The following is a 15,375-nucleotide window of genomic DNA, read 5'->3' as shown; positions in this document are numbered from 1 at the left end:
ACAAATATATCTACCTGTCCGACTTATAATAATATTAGGTTTACATTAGACACATCTCGCACCCCAAAAGTCTGCCTTTACAAACGATGCCTGGATTGAAAGGATTCTCATCTTCCTCTCAAGCTTACAACTACCGTTCCAGCTTGTTGAACACCCCCAGTTTCGCGCTTTGGTTGAAACAATCCGTCTTGCCCCAAGTATGCCCGAATTACCCACATCGATTACTATCCGTCGTCGGCTACATGTAATCGTTAAAGAACGGCAACAGAGTCTCCTTCAAACGCTACCTGAGGATGGGAAGCTCTCTATTGCATTAGATTGTTGGACCTCACCTTTCCGCCAGGCCTTTATGGCAGTTACTGGGTATTTCATTGACCAAGACTGGAACTACCGCGAGATACTGCTTGGCTTTGAACCTGTTCATGGGTCGCATACTGGTATAAAACTTGGCGCAGTTCTCTTCCCACTATTGCAGAAGCATGGAGTTGAGGATAGGGTATTGACCGTTACTACTGATAACGCGTCTAATAACTCAACGCTGGTGGAGCGCCTTAAGGGATCTATTCAGGGGCTTGAGCTACCAAGCAATATACCTGTTATCCGCATGCCATGTATTGCACATGTTATTCAGCTTAGTCTGAAAGAGCTTCTTGGCCAGATGGACGCTAATCCGAAGAATGAGCGGGAAGAGATGGATTTTACTAGTGGAACCGTATCCTCTCGCCGAGAGAATTATGAGATCATCTACACGCTAAACAAGGTACGGTTACCTCTTACTTATCTTTCTAACCTTACTAATAGTCTTCTATCCACTAGATCCGAAAGCTTGCCGTCCACATCAACAAGAGTCCCCAGCGCCGAGAGCATTTCTTAGAGCTCCAGACCAAAGAGCCAAAGCTTGTGCCGATGCAAGATGTCAAAACCCGCTGGAATTCAACCTTTCTGATGCTCCGGCGAGCGAAACGGCTACAGTCAACGTTCAATGAGTTCTGCCGGGTATATAACCAGGTAGATCTTCAACTAAGCGAAGAGGAATGGCGCCAAGTCGACTATCTTCTTTCAATCACCCAACCGTTCTTCAGCTTTACCAATGAGGTCTCAAAGAGCAGGGATATCACTATCCACACCGTCTTTGGCATCTACAATGCCCTCTTTGCTCACCTAGAGAAGTCACAGGGACAGCTAGTGCGAAAGCAGGCTAAGTGGAAGACTGTGATGCTTAGAGCACTTGAATTTGCAAGGAAAAAGCTTTCGCAGTACTACATGGCGACAGACGATATTGGCGATGATCTCTATCCGATTGCTACCATTATGGCACCTCAGAATAAGATTGAATTCTTTCAGAAGCCAGAGTGGGAGCTAGAGTGGGCTCCTCGATACCGTAAGAGTCTCGAGGAGTACCTCATCCCATATGAGAAGCGTTATTTGCAGTCCCAACCTATGCGTGGTAGTGTACCCTCCGCAGCACAGGTCTCTAACCTAGAGTTGATGGTATCAACTGCCCAATCTAGCCAGTCTCAGACGAGCGTTGATGATGAGCTTAGGCGTTACCTGGGTAGTAGTAAGTGGACGTTCTCTCTCGTACTTGTTATATACTAACCTTGCCGATAGGTACTCGTCTGATTAATCCGCGTGTGTTCTGGAAGGATAATCAGAATGAACTTCCTATTCTCGCAAGCCTCGCAAGAGATGTCCTTTCTACTCCTGCATCTGGTGCTGGTGTTGAGCGGTTATTTAATTCTGCTCGTGATATCTGTCACTACCGCCGAGGATCTCTGAAGCCCAAAACCATCCAGGATCTTATGATGATGATGTGTACCACTCGCTTTGATATTGAATCGGAGAAGCTGGCCTTTATTGATGAGTATCTATCTACACAAGAGATTCATGCCAGAAAGGAAGAGAATGAGGCTCAGAAAAAGAAGGAGGAGGTGTTCGATCTGATTAGTGATAATGAGGAGGAGGAGGAGGAAGAGGACCACACTGATACAACATCTGAGCCGAATCAGGTAGCCGATGAGAGTGTCCTTGGTAAAAGACCAAGAATCGAACCAACAGCAACAGCTCTACCTGGTACCCAGGCGCCGCTTATTCAACAAGACGGGAATAGTGAAGACGAAGAAGATGGGATACCTCTTCCAGAGAATAGCTGTACCCAAAGGCGTACATCTGGGCGGGTTCCGAAGCGTATACGAAGAGATGAAGATTTATATGTGTCAACCCGAATGGATCGGCGCTCTTATCACAACATGCAACATGCAGAGTGACATCTACCTGCATGCATAAGATAACACTAAAGTATGTCTGCCCAACACAAATATGTTGCAACTGGGCATCCCGGATTTGTAACATCCGAGGATCCCCGTTATCGTGTAAGCTCATGGGTATTTCAACCCCCATAAGCACCCTCATTTCATGTTCCTCAATCAATCAATCAATCAATCATTCAATCACTCAATTCAGTATCAATCTCCCCTTTTTGATTCCGTTGCCCTGATTGGCCCATTTCCAAGTACTCCGTAGCTGTCACATTGTTGATAGTTATGAGCCCGATAGCCTACTGGTGAATCGGGAGTACTCAGCCAAAGCAAATCAGTTCAAGCTTTCAATTCAATTCAACCTTCCCGTCCCAATCACCAGTACCTCTGTCTCAGCTTAGTATAGCTATCTCATCACAATGTCGTTGGTTCAAGACACTCCAAGTCAGAACGCAACGGAGATCCTTTGGGATAAGCGCCTCCATTCTGACGCACAGTGGAGATCTTGGATCGGCCATATTAAAGCTATAGCAACGAAGGCGGGGATTTGGAACTATATCAACCCAAGTCTTGCAGAGGATAAGCTGAAGAAAGAACCAGTTGATTCGAGAGATACGTTCCCTCAGGTCTCTGAAGTACATAGGGATGCGACTGATATATCGGACCTAGATGAAGACCAGTACGGGCTGTACATCAGGATAGTCAACCTTTTTGACAAGGAGAGATCGTTCAATGAGCAATTAAGAAACAAAATCAACAGGATTAATTCGCTCATTTATCAGAACGTCGCTCCTGAGCACCGCCATATCCTTAAGGGTAAAAACACTCCATACAAGAAGCTTGTGCGCCTCACTCAGCAATTCGCCCCACAGGGTAACAATCGTCGTCAGCGCGTCCGAAATGCATAGCGAGACCTAGTTAAACGACCTTTCAAAGGACAGAGCATAGACAAATAGCTCGCCGCTTAGTCAAACCTCTATAAAGAGGGCAAGGCACTAAAAATCCCTGACATTGCGTACAAAGACGACGACGGCAACCCTGAAGACAGAGATGCAATCCGCGATTTCCTTCAGGCTATTAAAGCGATCGATGAGGTCTTCGTGCAATTGTGGAGAAAGGATTTAGAAGCAAAGCCAAAGGAGAAGGTTGCTTTCCAGGATATCCTCTCAGCTTTCAGAAACCACCGAGGATCGAGGCATATTTCGAAGCAGAATATTAGTGCAGTAGCCTTCGCAGCCACACTGAATAGTCGTAACAGCTCTTCGCGTGGTAACGACATCTCATCTCGACCAAAACTCAGTTATGTGTGCGGAAGAACTAGTCATGTTCCAAAGGATTGTTACCATATAAATCCTTCGATAAGACCCTCGACCTAGACGACCCCTGAGCACTTCAAGAAACGCATAGAAGAGAATATCAAGAAGCTCGGATTAGAAGAAAGAAGAGAAATTAAGAACCTAATAAAAAGCGAGGCTACTCAGCCGACAATCGCCAAAACCGCCCAATTAACCATCACTAACGAAGGCAATATCCCTACTGATACAGTCGCATTTTTCACAGCAACGATTTCGTCTCATGTCTTCAAAGCGGCTCTCACGCTTCCACTTTCAATGTGCTGGATTGTCGATTCAGGGGCCAACCTCCATATCTACAACCGACGCGATACATTTGAATCCTTTATACCTGACCGACGAATTATAGCGATGGGCGCTAGCAAATCCGTCGCTCTAGGACATAGAACTACAAAAATCAGCGTCGTTCGACCCACTTCAGGAAAATTTGAAACGACAGTGCAAAACGTCTAGTATATCCCCGGCTTCCAGACTAATATCATCTCGGTTTCCGAGATAAAGAAACATAGATATTTCTTCAATAGCCAAGGCCCTTGGATCACCAATTCAAGTGGTGTAATAGCTAGCTGTTCAGAGCGATTTGGTCTGTATTTGTTAGAAGAAGACCCGCTGATAGCACCAATAGCTTTGAATACACTCAAAAAGTCGGCGAAGCCTCTGACATCTGTCGCAACACAGCAACTTTAGCACCGCAGGCTTAGTCACATCAACATAGAACGCCTGGAAGTGTTGGAAAAAATGGCAGCTGGCATCAAAATCAAACCAGAAACCGCCGAATCCCCAGCATTAACCCCGGAAAAGTGTGAAGTATATAAGAAATCGAAAACGCAGCGACAAGTCTCCCGTAGGCCGGCTAGCAGGACCCATATTCATAGGAAATTTAGACGACTTCACTTCGACCTAGTGCATATAAAAGATAGGTATAATCAACATCAATAGATCTCTCACCTCTATTGCGAAGGGATTCGTCTACACCTTGCACAAACCCACGAAAAGAAGAGCGGCTGTATCAATACACTCATCGCTTTTATCGCTATCTGCCGCAGTCAATTCAACATAGATATCCTCGTACTCAAAAGCGATAGAGAGCCTACCTTACACAGCGTGTTCCATAAGTATTACCCGGAAGCAGGGATTTCGGTGGAATTCAGCGTGGTCGGCACCCCAGAGCAGAACGGCTTCATCGAACGTGCTAGTGGCATCATCATCACCACTGCGAGGGCTCTCATTCAGGAATCAGGCTTACCGAAGAAGCTTTAGCCGGAGGCTATCACTACTACAGTGTATCTGCTAAACCGCGTGCCTACCAAAATACCCACCGGTAAGTATATTATCCCTTGGGTGGAAGCGATAAAGCAGAGAGACCCTTCTATTGAGCTACGCCCCAATCTGGCGAATATAAAGCTATACGGCTGCAGAGCGTATATACGAATCCAAGGAATTGCGAAGTCTGATAAAATAGCGGCACGCGCGGAAACTGGCTACCTAGTTAGTTTTGTGGCGTCAAATATCTAGAAAATCTAGTTACCCCGATTAAACAAGGTAGTGGAAGTGCGTAATGTAGTGTTCGATAAAAACGTTCGCTACAGCGCTACCGAAGCCAAGCAGCCAATTCCACAGGATATACTAAACGACGCGATATAGGACTTCCAATATAAGGATTCCGAGCACGAACGTCCGCAATACGACCTCGACAACATCGCATTAGAGACCACACCGAACCTGTTGCCAACAGCAACTCAGAACGAGACCTCAGTATCGGATCAAGAAGCGTTAGTGAGAACAATAGATCACGCACCGATCAATACGCAACATAAGCACATCGAATCAACACCTCCGCTAATAATAACCCCATCCCCGACGCCAACGCCCGCAGCACCAAGGAACGAAGCCCTGCCGGGTGCATTTCCAACTAATCGCACCGAAGCTAAGGGGGTAAGGGCCCTGGATACCGAGGTCAATCCTAATCAACAGCTCCTAGGCAAGTTATCCAACACTATCCACCAACCTACAGCCCCACCACCAGGATATCGGCTTAGAGGAGAGCTCGCACCGAGGGATATCGAAGGATCTTTCACTACTAATAATATCATCGAAGGAAGCCGTACTAGAAGCAGTAAGAGGGCTCATTTCACACAGACCAAGGCTAATAAGGCCGCTAAAGAGGAACCGGAGGAGTATCATAAGGGCTTTTTGATGGCTTTCAATGCGGTGTTCACGAATAAAAGACCCCACCGGGAGGATTTACCGCCTGCCCCAAGGAATTAGGCCGAAATGCTAAGGCACCCACACAGCGAAGGGTTCACCTACGCAGCCGCTATAGAAGTGAAAGCACTTAACGCGAAAGGCACATTTAAGGAAATTAACCGACCGACCGATAAAGGCCTTGAAGTAATACCGCTTACCTGGGTTTTCACATATAAATTTGATGGCGATAGGTTCCTAGTCAAGTACAAAGCCAGAATCTGCGTTCGCGGAGATCTGCAGAAAGTCACCAATAATAAAAAGTATTCAGCCACCCTAGCTGTAAGAACAGCTCGATTACTCTTCGCTCTCGCAGCCCAATTCAATCTCGATTCGCGCCAATATAATACTGTCAACGCCTTCCTTAACGCCTTGCTAAAGGAGGATATATACGTCGAACTACCCCCTAGTATATTCACGAAGGGCAGAAGGTGCTAGAAGCTCCTGAGGGCTCTATATAGCCTACGAAGATCCCCAAGGCTTTAGCAGGAAGAAGCTACACAAGTACTACTATCGCTAGGCTTCAAAGTAGTGCAGGAAGACCTTTGCCTGTTCGTCAAGGGAGATATTCTCCTTATCTTCTACGTTGACGATATTCTCATTTTCAACCCACCTGTTGCGAAGGAGGAGGCCGATGATATTGGAAGGGAACTTAGCAAGGCTTAGGAGTTACGAGATATAGGCGAAGCGCAGTGGTTCCTGGGGATTCGCATTATCAGAGACCGTTCCAAAGGGCTTTTATAGCTATGTCAGGATGCCTACATCTCTGCAATAGCGAATCGCTACCATTTAGCTCAACATCGCCGACTCGAAATCCTGCCACAATCGATCATAAATTTAAAGCCCTTCAACGGCACTGCTTCACCAAGTCATCACCACGAATATATAAGTAAGGTCGGATCAGCTCAGTTCCCCACGATTATCACACGACCAGATACAGCAAAAGCCACCTCATACCTTGCTCAATTCCTCTCAAATCCAGGCCCTAAGCACCTACATGTAATTGATCAAGTGATAGTCTATCTGTATTCGACTAAAACCCTTACAATCTGCTACCGAAAGCAGACGATTCCGCCGTCGGTGCAGTTTATAAGTGATGCGTCATACAGGGATAATCACGATCGAAAGAGCTCTGCTGGATATATCTGCATGATTTTTGGTAGACCTGTTGATTGGAAGGCTTCAAAGCAGAAGACTGTCACCACCAGCACGACCGAAGCCGAATTACTCGCCCTGTCCGAAGCTAGCAAGTCCTTGTCAATATAGAAGAGACTTTTTGACACCATTCGTTTCGAACCTAGTCACCCTGTTATCCTCCGATGTGATAATCAGCAGACTATCTCCTTATTAACTAAGGAATCACCTCAACTTCGCACCAAGCTGCGACATATAGATATCCATCACCACTGGCTTCGTCAAGAGGTACAAGCAGGAAGGATTTCAGTCGAATGGATGAAGACATCCGATATGATAGCGGATGGGCTTACAAAGATCCTTCCTCGTCAAAAGCACCTCGAGTTCCTGCAAATGCTAGGCCTGGAGGATATTTGCCACCTACTAAAGGGATTGGATGAGTATCCGTGAGTTCTACCAGCAAGTTTCGTGATCGCCCCATACTAAGGGGGTGTGTCAACCCGAATAGATCGGCGCTCTTATCACAACATACAACATACAGAGTGACATCTACCTGCATGCATAAGATAACACTAAAGTATGTCTGCCCAACACAAATATGTTGCAACTGGGCATCCCGGATTTGTAACATCCGAGGATCCCCGTTATCGTGTAAGCTCATAGGTATTTCAACCCCCATGAGCACCCTCATTTCATGTTCCTCAATCAATCAATCAATCAATCATTCAATCACTCAATTCAGTATCAATCTCCCCTTTTTGATTCCGTTGCCCTGATTGGCCCATTTCCAAGTACTCCGTAGCTGTCACATTGTTGATAATATGAATATCAAAAGCTATAGATAAGATAGAATTTTAATTACATGCTATTATATTGCGTTAAAATCTGCCTAATCTGCTTCAATTCTATTTTTTCTTTCCGTGTAGAGATGTAAGACGAATACTTGAAAATACGGACCAATACTGCATAAAATATGCAGGTCACGGGGCTTCCCTAGTTTGCAGTGTTTGAGGAACCTGCAGGGTCTTCAAGAACCTGCAGGGTCGGTTCCAAGAGCCCAAGTGTAGAATCGCGGTTCTAAAAACCCAGAACCTGAACCGGGTCTTGGCGGTTCTGGAACCGGACCGGACCTGGAGAGTCGCGACTCCTGTCGAGGTCTAGTCAAGGGTGTTCCCTGCAGAAGTTCGTAGCCGTACTGTTGACGAAGCCCCAGCGAACCTCCACAGAAAGCCTGCCGGCTTATCAGCTCCTGTCGGAACAGAAGCAGCAGTGGATCCCGGAGAAGGGATATTGTAAACCCGCATGCACAGTATTAGTCATTTTTATGCCCACATAAATTGCCAGATAGGGGCTTTATAGCAATTCAGACTTGTTGATATCCAATTGGTGCGCACCATGTTTTACTAAGCAGCATTTCCGTGTGCTCCGAGAAGCCTGAGGCACCAACACTTTGGAATAACCTCATGCCAGGGTATATCATAACATATTCATTTATTAGTTAAGCAAATTCCATAACGTAATCCACGGCCGGGCGGTTAACCCCAAAACACCATATTCAACTGCGATTGTTCACAACCTCATATTTCAACCCCATGCTATCAAACATAAAGAAGAAATGCTTCTGGTTGTTGATATACTGTGACATAAAAAATTGCATTTAGTATGTTGTTTTGGGGTTATCTGCTCGGCCGTGTTAACCGCTTGGCCGTGGATTACGTTACAGACTTGTGCCTGGTGACACAAATCCCGTATTGGTCCCGACGTATCCGGTGCATGACGCGGGGTGGTCACCAACATTCAAAACCTAGTAAATTCCCTACGAATACTCTTCAATGATTCCGTATTTCCAACTTCTTTCGAGAGGACCTGAGAAGCGAAAATGAATCTCAATATCCGCCCCATCAACCTTCCGGCTCATACAGTCTTTATAAGCACATCTATATTGGGCTTGGGTCTCTATGTCGCAGTTTTTCGCGAAGCTCCGCTCCGAAAAACACTTGGTCGTGAGATACTAGTCCCGGATGTGACAACACCTCGTATTGCCGACACCAATACCCTGCTTGGCCTCCTCAGCTGCACAATGATGATGCCCTATTTCCTGAGCTCGTATATGCCAATCAAGGATAATCAGTGGCTCCATGTCTCTGTTCCCGTCCGGCTCCTACTCTCAACCTCGTTGTGCGCTAACTTGCTGTTTCGAGGCCGAGGAGCGATGAGCAGAGAAGGATTTTTCGAGTTCCTGACATTCGGACTTTTAGACTTGGTTGGGGCTCTGATTTTGGGCTACGAGCTTGGTACTTTTAGCGGGATTGTCCCTGCTAGAAGAAAGTGATCTGAGGCGAGTTGGTCCACCATGAGAAAAGAACAATACTGGATCGAGAGGGACCGGTCCGTCTGCGCACCCACGCGCTACCCCTCCCTCATGTTACACAATCCACCCTTTCCTTTTTCTGGAGTTCAGCTCGTATCATGTAACTAGATTGGGGCAGTCAGGCCACAGTGTATCGCAGATTAAATACCCCAAGATTGAATGGTTTCTCGAGGGATCCTCAAGAAACAGCTTTGCACCAATTCATACTACTGCCCTCTCTTCCTTACCTGACTGACAGGCCGCTACCCTGCCAAGTAGTCTCATTACAAGGTATAAGGGGAGCGAAGGCTATTCCCGCGTAGAAACTAGGTAACCAAGTGGCGCTAGATACGTTATTAAGAGGCGACGAGGTTAGAATAAACTTAGTGTGAAGGGCTGAACCAAGACTTAATTCAATCTAACTAGGCCAACATGCTGTTTACAGAAAGCCTTAAGGAGGGGAAGTTTATCCTCTGCGTTCTCCACGTCAACATGCCAAGGTCCCGTGGTACACGTGACCAACATCGGGCACTGGCCCGTGACACTTAGAGAATAATTATAGAACGAAAGTGATAACAGTGAATTAAGGGAAGCCGGTTAGACCTTGCACTCTCCTATGTAGTGGTTAGTAGCGCGTCGCGTCGCGTGTGCCAAATGTAAGATATATTGCTTTTTTTGATACTTCTTATCGTAATTGCTATAGATAACTGTTTTTGGCACCGGTTCTAATAATACTTCTATCCGAAAGGTTACAGGTGCGGGTTAGGGATAGCTTCGATTTCCAGGTATACGGGAAGCATATCTAATTAATGATGATGGAAATCTAACACGAGTTAGGGAGAGTACATTTAGCGGGCGGAAAGCATAGTGGAGTAAATATGGGCTGTAATGGCGGGACAGGTCGCTGCAGCTCACAGAAGTCTTGACTATGGGACGCACGGACAAAAAAGTGTGAACTGGGTGACACTTCTGAGGAGACTAGTACAGTAGGGCTGCTCGGCCAATCAGGCGACGAATAATTCGAGCGAGGACTGACTCGTTCATGTACTAGAGTATAGGACACGTTGAGGTGCCTTCACTAGTGAAGTCGGGACTCAGATGTTGCTGTTTCCGAGCACCTGGTAAAACCAAGCCTACATACATTAAACTTTTACAAGAGCGGTCTGGCTAAAAGCCAATTCAGTTCTAGTAGTAAGTTACCACCCCACATCTCTCGACACATGTTGACAAGCCACGTCAACGCCTCCTGGTTACACTCTTAACCCCCCTCTTTCGCCTTTCATTTTAGGGCTGTTGCGAATACGAATAATTATTCGTTATTCGCAATATATCACGTGCAATTGCACCAGAAATTGCGCAATGGACTAAATATTGACTGAATTAGTGATAATACAAGGATTCTTGCGTGATAGGAGTAAAAAGCCTTTAATAATATAGTTAATGGCTCCACCCTATCCTTCTACTTTGAATGCTAGAATATTATCTCTACTATTCCTCTCACCTCCTCTCACCTATTTCGTCAATTGGCAATGCAGACCCGTGGCAACCGACCAAATTACCTCGGTTTAAATGATGGCTATCAAGACGAAGTCCGGCCTGGAGACTGGACGTCTAGCCTGGCTTGGAGTCCAGCAGCACAAGGTCCAGAAGGGCCAGGCCTATCATCCCCGCTACCTTCACGCAGTCAATCCGCATTCAGTGGCAATACCGATTCTTTTCTTGAAGCTTTCGATGACCTTTTACCTTCGGAATCTGCCTCGCAGCTATATACCACAGCTAGTAGCTCGCAAAGCTTTATCTTAAATCCACGGCAAAATGACTGGATGTGGGGACATCTCCATACCAGAGAATTTCCCAACGAATGGACGGAGAAAAGGAGTGGAAGGAAGAGGCTCGTTGATCGAGAAATCTGTTGTACTGTTATCAACAAAACCACTAGGAAACAGTGCAACTGGTCCACAACAGACTCAAAACGACAGACCTCTACTACCAACATTCGGCTTCATTTGAAAGAAAAGCATGGGATCCTACCTCCTGGGATTACTGATCTAGCTACTGGTACACCAAAGTCGACTATTGTTAGTCTCTGGGGTAATAAGGGAAAACTTACAGTGCAGGAGCTCCTTGAAAAGAATCTCCTTCGCTGGGTAACTAGTAGCAAGCAACCCTTTACAGTCCTCGAATCACCAGGGTTCCAGCAAATATTCAAGGATATACCAGGGGCTACACTCCCATTTACCTCTCGTCATACACTTCGACAGCGTCTTTTGGAAGATTTTGACTTACAACGTACTACGTTAAAGGAAGAGCTTGAAGCTACATGCCAAACAATCGCTCTATCCCTTGATGTATGGACCAGCAAGAACCATATCCCAATTCTCGGTATCGTTGGCCATTGGCTCACAGAAGACTTTGTATATCGAGAGAAAGTGCTCGAGTTCACAGAGCTCCATGGTCCACATAGTGGAGAGAATTTGGCTGCTGCTGTTGAAATTTTGCTTATTGAGCTAAACCTTGAGCATAAACTACTTTCAATTACTGGAGATAACGCTAGTAATAATGAGCGGATGGCGTTACAACTATTCCAAAACCTACAGAAGACGTGTGGGGCTGATCCTTTATTCTGTGGTTTAGGAAGTTATATACGGTGTTTAGCTCATATTATTAACCTTATCGTGAAGGGTATTCTACTTACGCTTAAGTCTGGTAATACAGAGGAGGCTGCCGCTATCTGTGATAACCTGGATAATGGAGAACATCATTCGTTTCCGGCTATCGAACCACTTGCAAAGCTTCGGATTTTAGCCCTCTGGATTCACCGAAGTCCGCAACGCAGGCAAGCATGGAGGAACAATTGCAAGCGAATGAACTTATCAGATAAGTTCATCGAATATGATGTGGATACGCGATGGAATTCAACGTTTCGAATGTTAGAGGATGCTTTAAAGGTAAGATACGAGCTCTCTATAAGCTTAATCTTATACTAATACAATATAGTCAAGGCAACAGCTAGAGAAGTTTATCCATTATGAGACTGATTTTCCTCCTTTCTCAACGAAAGACTGGACACGGCTCTCTCAACTCTACAACGTTCTCTCGAAATTCAATGAGTTCACCTTATTTGTCTCAGAGAAAAGGCCTCAGATTAGTCTCGCAGTACCAGTATACTACGAGCTCCACGATTTACTACATGATGTGGCTGAGCGTAAGGAAGATTTTGCAGATCTTGATGAGGATATTGCAAGCGCTGTTAGGGAGAGTATCAAGAAGTATATGAAGTACTACACTTTCATGGATGTCTCTGACATATACTATACTGCGCTGGTCTTGGATCCTCGTGTGAAAGGAGATCTCCTTCTATACGAGTTGGATACTGAAGACACCGGGAGGAATATTCTCCAAGCTCTCCGCGATGACCTTCACTGCAAATATCCTGGAACTACAGAACCACTTGATATGGCAGAGCCGCTAGAACCTAGTTATAAGAAGCAAAAAGTGGGCAGCCGGATGTTACGCAGACTACAGCCTCAAGATAGACCCCGATTTTCTGACATTGATCGGTATTTCGATAGTCCTCGGATTGATGCAAGTGATATGGAAGATCAGAACTGGCTATGCGATTGGTGGAGAGCCCATAGAAAAGAATATCCTCGGATGGCTGCTGCTGCTAGGGATTACTTAGCAATCCCAGCCTCTGAAGTATCTGTTGAGAGATTATTCAACGCAGGAAGAGACGTGCTAGGAGTACGACGGTTCTCCATGAAGGGAGAGACGATGAGGAGCCTAATGCTGTTGGATGATGCATATAGGCAGTAGCTAATAGATTGAACTATTATATGAAGAATAAGCGAAGCTTCGAGTGTCTTGTGTTGTACAGTGTATGTCTCCTACTATGCAATTTATAACCTAATAGAATTGAGAAGGCTACCGGGGGAAAGAGAGATATATATCTCTCGTTAATCGCTAGATACCCAAAGGGAATTGCGAATAACGAATATTCGCAGATTTTGGCGAATAAATTATTCGCATTCCAAATTCTTTGCGAATAATATTCGCAAATTTTATTCGCAGGCTTAGATTTTGCGAATAATTATTCGCAGCAAATATTCGCGCGAATATTATTCGCAATTACGAATATTCGTAACAGCCCTATTTCATTTCAAGTTCCAACCAAGTCCTGTCAACTTCAACCTTGAAGACAACTTCTCATGTCAATATATTCTGAAGTCGATATGTAATTCGTGTGCGAACCCTTAGAAAGCTCCTGGGAACGACCTTTGACCCAATGCCGCCGCCACATAGGAAGTATCAACCGAGCCGGGAATATTAGGGCAATACTCGAATTCCATGCAGTCATCGTTTGCCAGAACACAATGTTCACCAGTGAACTTCTGCCCGCGAGGACACTGAGGGCCCTTGGTGTGGATACATTCTCTGGAAACAGGATCCTTGGCATATCCGTATGAACATTCGGGTTCTTTTTCGACAACGCATTTCATATTCTTGAGAACTCCGTGTTGGCAGGTGGGAATAGTCTCATAAGAGCAATCGGTGCCGTCGAAGGAGGTCCCGTCCGGACAAGGGGCCTTTCCACCAACGCATGTTGTGCCGTTGAACATGGCGCCTTGCTCACAGGTGGGGTGGCCCTTCGACGCGCACTCGCCGTTGACGAGGGTGTATCCATCCGCGCATTCTTGTCCGGCTAGGGATACACACTTTCCCATGATAAAGCGGAAGCCTTCATCGCAGCGTGGATCGTCCTGACTGACACAGTTGGTGCCTTGAATAACTGTGCCACTGGAGCAGACAGGATTACCTGTTACACACTTTCCCTGCACTAGTTGGCCAACCTTGCATGCTGGAGTCTTCTTCGTGATACACGATCCATCGCCGTCAAATGTGCTGCCTGTTGGGCACACAGGTCTGCTCTCAGAGACGCACCTAGTACCGTCAAATGCCACGTTCTTCCCTGAACACACTGGTCTGCTTGCAATAACACAGTCTTCACCCTTGGGGTGTCCTTCCACACATGTTGGAAGAATATCACTAACACACCGGTTGCCAACAAGCTCGACTCCGTTCGCCTCGTCACAGCTAGGCTTGTTGTTGCTAACGCAGAGCTCCCCGTCGCGGAGGGTATCTTCTGGACAGGTAGGCTTGGTCTCCCCCACACATTTATCCCGAACCAGATGGGTGTCAGAGGGACAAATTGGTACCTCCTCTGATACACAGAGAGACCCATCTCGTATCAATGGAGGCTCACAAAAAGGTCCCTGTACGGAGACACATCGACTACCTTGTAGACGATATTCGGGTTCACAGAAAGGTTCACTGATGGCTTTGACCCTGCACTTGCTGTCCTGCTCAATTGTGTCCCCTGGGCATTTTCCGTCGACGCCAGGTGCTATGGTACACATTTGACCATCCCCGGAAAGGCCAACCGGGCAGCAGCGAGCAGACCCGTCTGAGAGGTTGGTTGAAATTTGCCCTGTGGAACATGCAGGGCGTTCAATCGAAACACACTCTTTGCCTTCCAAGAGGGACCTTTCCGGACACGATGGTGGTGTAAGAGACACACACAACTGGGTTTTGGAATCAAATTCACCCTCACCGGCGCATTTTGGTCCATTATCAGACACACAGTAATCGCCTTCACGGCGACTCCTTCACGGCGACTCATCTCCGGGCATTGCGGTGGTTCCTTGGAAGTACAACGATTGGCGCTCTGGTTGTACTCCAGATCCCCAGGGCAGAAGGCCGGTTTTTTACTGATGCAAAGTCCATCGCAAGCCTCTGTGCCCTCAGGACATCGAGATCCTTGGTCGCTGATACATACTTTGCCATCGAAATGTTCATTTCCGGGGCAAGATGGACGCACTTTTGAGATACAAACATTTCCACTGGGTTCGAGCGTACCCTCACAGGTCGGACCCTGCTCAGAAGTGCAGTGGTTTCCTTTCACTTTCATGGGGGTGGGGCAGAATGGTTCGTTCCTCGATATACAGAGGTCACCCTCCGGCGTGGTTCCAGCTGGGCA

At 46.4% G+C, this 15,375-nt stretch overlaps 5 protein-coding genes across 5 annotated transcripts; 4 read left to right on the top strand and 1 right to left on the bottom strand.

Annotated features, from left to right (window-relative positions):
• Nucleotides 1-2,677: 2,677 nt before the first annotated feature.
• On the top strand, nucleotides 2,678-3,166 carry N7473_001590 (uncharacterized protein; the record flags this gene model as incomplete). Its single annotated transcript, XM_057147530.1, has 1 exon — nucleotides 2,678-3,166. One exon carries the CDS (start codon nucleotides 2,678-2,680, stop codon nucleotides 3,164-3,166), a length of 489 nt encoding a protein of 162 aa, XP_057011184.1.
• Nucleotides 3,167-4,348: 1,182 nt separating this feature from the next.
• Nucleotides 4,349-5,878, top strand: N7473_001589 (uncharacterized protein; the record flags this gene model as incomplete). The annotated part of the gene is made up of 4 exons (XM_057147529.1): nucleotides 4,349-4,513; nucleotides 4,550-4,799; nucleotides 4,844-4,893; nucleotides 5,255-5,878. The coding sequence occupies 4 exons, from the start codon at nucleotides 4,349-4,351 to the stop codon at nucleotides 5,876-5,878; spliced, it is 1,089 nt and encodes a 362-aa protein (XP_057011183.1).
• Nucleotides 5,879-5,884: 6 nt separating this feature from the next.
• On the top strand, nucleotides 5,885-6,520 carry N7473_001588 (uncharacterized protein; the record flags this gene model as incomplete). The annotated part of the gene is made up of 2 exons (XM_057147528.1): nucleotides 5,885-6,136; nucleotides 6,344-6,520. 2 exons carry the CDS (start codon nucleotides 5,885-5,887, stop codon nucleotides 6,518-6,520), a joined length of 429 nt encoding a protein of 142 aa, XP_057011182.1.
• Nucleotides 6,521-10,867: 4,347 nt separating this feature from the next.
• Nucleotides 10,868-13,154, top strand: N7473_001587 (uncharacterized protein; the record flags this gene model as incomplete). The annotated part of the gene is made up of 2 exons (XM_057147527.1): nucleotides 10,868-12,286; nucleotides 12,336-13,154. 2 exons carry the CDS (start codon nucleotides 10,868-10,870, stop codon nucleotides 13,152-13,154), a joined length of 2,238 nt encoding a protein of 745 aa, XP_057011181.1.
• Nucleotides 13,155-13,591: 437 nt separating this feature from the next.
• On the bottom strand, nucleotides 13,592-15,306 carry N7473_001586 (uncharacterized protein; the record flags this gene model as incomplete). Its single annotated transcript, XM_057147526.1, has 2 exons — nucleotides 13,592-14,826; nucleotides 14,919-15,306. 2 exons carry the CDS (start codon nucleotides 15,304-15,306, stop codon nucleotides 13,592-13,594), a joined length of 1,623 nt encoding a protein of 540 aa, XP_057011180.1.
• Between the last annotated feature and the right edge of the window lie 69 nt (nucleotides 15,307-15,375).

This window comes from Penicillium subrubescens, assembly GCF_028828155.1.
Source record: "Penicillium subrubescens strain IBT 31985 chromosome Unknown utg000002l_segment0_segment0, whole genome shotgun sequence".
Classification (NCBI taxonomy): domain Eukaryota; kingdom Fungi; phylum Ascomycota; class Eurotiomycetes; order Eurotiales; family Aspergillaceae; genus Penicillium; species Penicillium subrubescens.
Note: the sequence above shows the minus strand (reverse complement) of the source record. Positions and strands in the feature narration are given on the sequence as shown.